Source organism: Microtus ochrogaster, chromosome 15 (assembly GCF_000317375.1).
Source record: "Microtus ochrogaster isolate Prairie Vole_2 chromosome 15, MicOch1.0, whole genome shotgun sequence".
NCBI classification, from domain to species: Eukaryota; Metazoa; Chordata; class Mammalia; order Rodentia; family Cricetidae; genus Microtus; species Microtus ochrogaster.
Window position 1 is genome coordinate 29,019,026 of NC_022017.1, and position 7,550 is coordinate 29,026,575.

The window sequence follows — 7,550 nt, forward strand, 5'->3', positions numbered from 1 at the left end:
CTCACAACCATCTGTAATGAGGTCTGGTGCCCTCTTCTGGCTTGCAGGCATACACACAGACAGAACATTGTGTTCATAATAAATAAATAAAGATGTACACCTCCACCACTTGGCTAAACGTGTATTCTTAGCTGACTTTTTTTTTTTTTTTTAAACAGTTGCCATCAGGCATTTGAGTTCCTGGTGTTTTTATTGATTATTCAGTCTGTTCAAACTACCTTTGCTGTGATGTGTGTCCTCCTCTCTCAAGATAAACAGGGTAGAAATTACCTTCATTTGACAGGTGAAGAAACTGAGGCACAGAGGAGTTGGGTGTTTGGGTCAAGGATATCTAGCTTGTATTGACAGAGGCGCTGCCTGGGACTCCAAAGAGATAAAGTTTTCTGGCTTGGTGCTCATGCTAACATACAGAGAAAGGAGACAAAGGAGGGGATAACATAAAAGACCATCGCCAAATTCTCGTCTCAAAATATTTAATTTTGTTTGAAAAGGATACATTCCCAACTTCCCTCCCTACCACATCACTCCGGCCCACCAGCAGTGACACACTCGCACAGGCACACACACACATAAGGCCAATGGGCTGCTGTCTGCTTCTACCTCTGCAGCTGGGACAAAGGGGTTTTCTCCTGGCCTCTTTCCCCCAACAAAGGTAGGGAGAGGGGCCGCTGGAATGCGGCTCCTGGGGAGGATGCAGAGCCCCACACATTCTACCAATCACATGCACTTAGAAAAATAAAACCAAGTGGTGTTCTGGCATCCTAATACCAAAAGACAGCAATCTACCTGGAAATCATCTTTGCCTTTTTCTAGAAAAATTTATTGCACTTAATTAACAGATGTTAAAGAAGCTGTGGGTGGGGCTTAGCCCTGGAAACCAGGAGCTCCACGCCCCTCCTTACAAGGAGCACACTTCTCAGAGCCACTGGAGAGCTTCACGCGTGTCCCCAGGCTAGAGGACTGGAGGAGCTGCCTGAGTGGAAAGCAGACCACAGCACCCTCTCAGCAGGGAGTGTGGACCAGGGGTCAGGTTCACTGCCTAGTACCATCCCCAACCAAGGGAGTCAGACCCACAAAACTCAGCCTTTGGGCCAAGGATAAGGTGACTCAGGCAGGTACTCCACAGGGCAGAGTTTTCTCCAAACGTGTGTAGTTCTCTTATAAAGACATTTCTTGTATGTACATTCCTGCAGCATTCTAGCTCATTCATGCATCTTTTTTGAGGTCGCAATAGAACAGGACGCTTAGGAAGTGACAGCACTTCTCATCCCAAGGCGAACCCATGGAGAGCCAATAGAAGTTGGCTTCTCAAGCCTGCTACTCTTTACAAGATGTCAGAGATCTCAGTGCAGGAGACTCAGGCTTCAGTCGTCAGCTCCTAGAGTGAGGGAGGAGACTTTCATGGCAAACAGCAGAGATCAACTCTTTCTGCACAGTCTTGGGTCTTAAAGCCAACAGAGGAGCCGAGCTTATGTGAACACTTTTTTCTCCAAGATGTCAGCTTCCAGGCATGCTTCTTCCTGTACCACTGCTTTTCATTCAAAGGCTTCTCCAAGAAGCGAGCGCCATACCATTTCCAAGTAAGCACTGTAGGAGGAGCCAGACCCCCCTGACTTCTGGAAGGAAAGGAGGGCACCACAAGGCAGAAGGTAGGACCAAGGGAGACACATTAAGCCCCAACCCACCCACTGGGGTCAGAACACAGATGGCATCCAGAGCTAAGTATCCATTCCTTAAAAACTAAAACTTAAAAAACACAAACCTTACATTTTCTAGCCAAAGTGAACGAAAAGCCTTTTAGCTCAAGGCTTGTCCACCAGTAAGGAAGTGAGAACTGCCTCTGGGTGAACAGCCGGCTCAGAGTGCCAGGTGGGTAGGACGCAGGCAGCCAGGGCAGGACACTGACATGCTGGGTGTAACTGCCCTTTGTGGTTACAACAGAGTGACAAGTGTGCACATGGTTCCTACAGAACCACAAAGTCAAAGTCACGGACCTAGTAGGAGGGAGACCTCCTTGGCCTCAGGGACCTTTGTCAAGAGGTGATGTGCAGGTCCCAGGAGGAGCAGGACATCTCCTGGCTGCAGTCCATGGCCAGTAGACGGTTTGCCCTGGTCTTAAAATTATGAAAAGTCTTGAAAGATTGGGGCCCCAAACAAAGCCACTGTTTAAAATAAAGCCAGTGTTAAGAATAATAAAGCACCCTCGTCACCTCTGTCTCCTTCACACAGGCTGCCCGCCCTGAGCAAATAAACACACCCTCCTAGAGGGTGCCCTAAGTGACCCACATGAGCAGAGGGTTCCACGATTTCCTTAGCCAATCCTCTGGGTAGAGCAAGAGGACAAGTTCAGTCAAACGTAAGAGAAGGGTAGAGCTGTGAGGCAGAGGAAGCCAAAGCTGCAAGAATTGCTCCACCCCATGGCCAGACCTGTGTGGTCAGCCCCTGACTCCTGAGACCAAGACTGAGGGACTCCAGGCCAGTGTAAATGTCTCCAGAGCTGCTGTCCTTTGAGATCTGTACTGTGACTTCGGCAAGTGCACTTCTATGAGGCTGCACCCTGACACTCAAGGAGAGGATTCTGTCTGTGAAGTGAAAGGCTCTCTTCTGCCTTTAGGGAGACTGGATTCTGGCCTGGGACACATCAGTGAGTCAGAGCAAGGAACCAATGGAGCGTCACAAGAGATAGCCCCTCACTCTGGTGCCCACAACAAGAGGCTGTGGAGGCCAGTCTCCTAAATACCATGTAGAATTAATTGGTACCCTGGTCCAGGAAGCTTAAGTTTCCTAGGTGATGGGGTTTCTTTCTAAACCTAAGATCTGAGAATGGTTGCTGGGTGAGAATAACCAGAAGCCAGGCAAGCGGAAGTCAGGAGCCTCCAGACTGGCCTGGAGGTACAAAAGCCTCCGTAGGTGCTGGCAACTGGAGCCCAGAGAGCAGCCACCCTGGGAATGTCTCTTCTGTAGCAAGTGGGATGTAGAGGGAGCTGATTCCAGGGCTGCTTCAGGTCTGAGAGCCACAAGATAAAAGGGATGTGGGAGCTAAGAAGGGTAGGATGCACTTCTGCTGGTAGCCCCAAACTCCACTCCAATTCCAGGCTATGCAGAGACCCCACTCTCGTGGCCCAACACCCTCCACACACTAACAGAGTATTATATTAGTGAGTCCTGGCTCTGAGACAGATGGGAATGATGTTTCTCTCAAAGAATTTTTGGGGACAGTGAGGTGCATGACAGACACACCCCAAGTGGAAATGCACCTGCTACCTGAGACAACATGAGGGTGACAACAATCATGACTCATTCTGTGGACAGCCCTTGTCAGTTCAGACTGAAGACTGAGAGAAGGCTAGGAAAGCCTGAGCACTGTGGAGAGCTCTGGACTCCAGAGGTCCCTTCTGATGCAGTTGGGACATCCAAGAAGAGAAACTTGGGCCGTTTACCCGTCTACGTAGATTCACTCATGTTCCCCCTCAGAGAGGAGCCTGATCCCCTGGGGAAGTCACCACGTGTGCTGGCCATGTTGTAATGAAGCTGAGACGTGAACGCTCCTAGAGCAGACCATGTGCCCATGAAGAGTCCTAAGTCTCCACACGAGTGTGGGGTCCTGGGAGCCCCAGGCAGAGGTCTGAAGTGCAGGCAGTGCCCTGCAGGGCAAAGGGCACAGGTTACAAGGGCCCGTACTTGGTCTCATACTTGGACACGATGGTCTTGCACTTGCCCACCTCCTTGCGAAGCTCAGCGACCTCCGTCCGCAGGGCTGTGTTCTCCTTCTCCAGGAAGGCAGCCCGGATGGTGATCTGGTTCTCCTTCAGGCGCCTGGCATCCCGGGAGCGTTTGGCTGCCACATTGTTCTTCTTGCGTCTTGTCCAATACTTTTCATCCTGTGGGAAAGTACCCTTTGTGGGTGGTCTGGTGCTCCCCCTGAGGGAACCTAATCTTCCCACCCCAGGTCTACCACCCCCACAGTTCAGTGCTGTGGTAAGAAGGAATACTGTGGACATTGCCCTGTCTTCAGAGGGGCAGGCTGCAGCGTGTGTCAAGAGTCTGCCTTGACAGGCAGTGTGCTGCTGTGTGCTCTGCCCTTGTCTCGTTCAGGCATACTGGTTAACATCTCTCTCTGAGACAAGGTCTCTGTCAGATAGCTCTCCTTGTCTAAGAAATCACTATGTAGACCACCTGGCCTTGAACTCCCACCAATCTGCCCGTCTCTGCCTTCCAAATACTGGGATGAAGGACTTGTGCTATTATACCATGCTTAGTGGTGGTAAAGCCATCAAGCTAAGTGTAATCCCCTGAGATCAAACCTGACTCTACAAAACCATGCAAGAAAGAAAGAGTGGGAAGAAAGAGAGGAGGTGCACACCCACACCCCATGTTACATGTGTGGATGTTAGAGGAAAACTTTTGGGTGCCAGTCCTCATTGTCTATCACTGTTGTGTTTGGCAAGATAGGTGGCCCAGAGTTTCCAGCAATTCTCCTACCCCTGCTTCTCTTCTCCCAAAAGGAACACTGGGATTACAGACACACACTGTTACAGCTTTCACATGCATTCTTATGTTTTTTTTTTTTTTTTTTTTTTTGGTGGCAAATGCTTTACCCACTAAGCCAGTGGTTCTCAATCCATGGGTTGCAACTCCTTTTGGGGGACGGGCAAACAACTCTTACACAGGGGTTGCCTAAGGCCATGGGAAAACACAGATATTTACATTATGATTCATAACAGTAGCAAAATTATTTATAAACTAGCAATGAAATAATTTAATGGTTGGGGGGGTCACCACACATGAGGAACTGTATTTAAGGGTCACAGCATTAGGAAGTATGAGAACTAAGCCAGCTCCCCAGTCATACAAGGTGTCTTTTGTCCTTTAACTGTTGAACCTTGCTTTCTGTGGTCTAGTGACTTCTCTTCCCCATGGCTGGACTAATGCCAGGGAAGTGGAATACTAACCAGAGGCTCTGGGAAGAAGGGAACTATCTGAGTCATTGGGGCCAAACCTTGCCTAACTCTCTCTTCCCATCAAACTGCTGCTGCGGTGGCTCCAAGCACAGAACTCCTAGAGTATCTATGGTAGGAAGAGTTATCCATATAAAAATCAAGTGTGAGGCCAGGCGGTGGTGGCGCACGCCTTTAATCCCAGCACTCGGGAGGCAGAGGCAGGTGGATCTCTGTGATTTTGAGGCCAGCCTGGGCTACAGAGTGAGTTCTAGGACAGGTCCCAAAGCTACACAGAGAAACCCTGTCTTGAAAAACCAATAAAAAATTAAAAAAAAAAAAAACAACATAAAAAATAAAACCAAAAACCTACTCTAGTTCTCTCTCTTCTCTTTGGTCTTCCAAGACAGGGTTTCTGTGTATAACAGCTCTAGCTGTCCTGGAACTCACTCTGGAGGCCAGGATAGACTAGCATTCAGAGATCCGCCTGCCTCTGCCCCGAGTGCTAGGAGTAAAGGTGTGCACTGCCACCTTTACTTCTCTTTGAAGTGCTAAAGATGGAGCTCAGGGCCTCTCCTCCCCAGCAAGCGCTATACTCACTGTACTGCTGAGCTATGCCACAGCTTACCCTGGACTCTGAAATCACTGCTGTGCCTTTAATAAAGGATTTTTTTTTTTTTTTTTTTTACCTTCTGCTCATCAGGAACAAAGACTTTCTTGGCTTTTTTGATCATGGGCTGTGGCTTCAGGTCTTCCTCTGCAAATTTGTGCTTCCGGGGGTTGAAAAGCTCCCCACCTGGCACACTGGAGAGGACCAGGTCGGCAGGGTCAGGATTGAAGTTCACATCAACCTCCACACAGTTGGGGTCAATGGGACTTGGAGTCTCCCTTTCCTTTTCCAAGGACGATTCTGAAAGACAGAGGCAGAAGATCTAGAAGCATCTCACTGGACAGAGAAAATAGACACCACCCACCAGACAACCTCCATAAACTACTGCCATTAAGAAAACCACATCGACAGCCCTAGAGGTAGACAGGCACATGTGGTTCACTTCCTGAGATGACCCTGCCCTGTTCTGTGTGCTATGGATCAAAGCCAGGGCTCCACACAAGCTAAGCACGTGCTCAACCACTGGTCACTCCAGCCCAGGAATTCTTCCCCTTGAGGAACAGAACTGAAAGGAAACAAATGCTAACTGTTATTTTACAGAAAAGGATACCAATGCTCAGATAAATCCAATGGCTTTCCAGGATCCCAGAGGTAAATAACTAAAGTAAAATCTGACTCTTGGCCTGGCTGCTTCTGGCTCCTTGCTCCTCCTGTTCCATATGGCTAATTGCTTTATAGGTAAACACTGAATTAATGTCAATTTTAGAGGTCAAAGGTTGTGTGTTGAGATAAGAGTTGTGTGAGAAGAAAACTGAACCCCTGGCCTATATGTTCAATGCTTCCAACAGGACTACACACCAAATATTCAGCCAACATATAGTTACTAAATGCCAACTATATCCCTGGTAGTGTAGTGTCCTGGCAGAGACAACACAGTATAACAATAGAAGTTAAAGCCATCTATGTAGCCATGGCTGTCTGGGAACTCACTCTGTAGAACAGACTAGCCTTGGAAGTCAGAGATTCACCTGCCTTTGTCTCCCAAATGCTGGGATTAAAGGCGTGCGCCATCACTGCCCTGCAAAGCTATGGTTCTTAACAGGGGACAATTTTGCCCTGCAGGAAAATATCTGGCCACATCATGATGTCTCCAGGGTGCAACCAGCATGTGTGTAGCAGCCTATGCTGCTAGACACCCTACAACACAAAAGATAACAAAATAGGGCTGGAGAGATGTCTCAGAGGTTAAGAGCCCTGGCTGTTCTTTCAGAGGTCCTGAGTTCAATTCCCAGCACCCACATGGTGGCTCACAGCCATCTGTAATGACATCTGGGAGCCTTTTTCTGGCCTGCAGGGATACATGCAGGTGAAACACAGTATACATAATAAATAAAATAAAAATATTTCAAAAAAAGATATCAAAATTAAAACAAAAAAATCTTTCTACAATCCCCCCACCCCCAATAAATGTCCATGCTGCTAATACAGACATTTCCCTTGAAAGAGGAAGTCACTGGGATATTCATTGCACAAATGTGGCATGGTCAAGTTTAGGTTTCAACTGGATAAGGTTGAGTGTGGTGGATCGGAAGCTCTAGGTTATCACTTGCTATATATACATAAGCACTCCCCCCATACACACACAAAGGTGTGTGTATATGTATGTTATATTTGTCTCTGTGAGTCTGGAGCTCAGTGGTTAAGAGCACTTACTGCTTTGTTTTATTTAAATAATTTATTTGGTTTTATTTTATGTGCATTGGTGTTTTGTCTACATGTCAGATCTTGGAGTTACAGACAATTGTTAGCTGCTACAGGAGTGGAGATTGAACCCCAGTCCTCTGGAAGAGCAGTCAGTGCTCTTAACCGCTGAGCCATCTCTCTAGCCCACACTTACTGCTCTTGCAGAGGACCTGGGTTCAGTTCTTATCATCTATCATGACAGCTCAACTGCCTGTAACTCAAGTTCTAGGGGATCCAACGCCCTCCTTTGACCTCTGTGT

At 48.0% G+C, this 7,550-nt stretch overlaps 1 protein-coding gene across 2 annotated transcripts in view; it reads right to left on the reverse strand.

Moving 5' to 3' along the window:
• Positions 1-456: 456 nt before the first annotated feature.
• Tef (TEF, PAR bZIP transcription factor) overlaps positions 457-7,550 on the reverse strand; it is a 23,451-nt gene continuing 16,357 nt past the window's right edge. For both annotated transcript variants that reach the window (XM_005354484.3, XM_005354483.2), the window contains exons 3-4: positions 5,627-5,847; positions 457-3,881 (exon numbers count right to left, since the gene is read on the reverse strand). In XM_005354484.3, the coding sequence (XP_005354541.1) occupies positions 3,666-3,881; positions 5,627-5,847 (437 nt within the window). In that variant the 3' untranslated portion in view covers positions 457-3,665. The remainder of the gene's footprint in view (positions 3,882-5,626; positions 5,848-7,550) is intronic.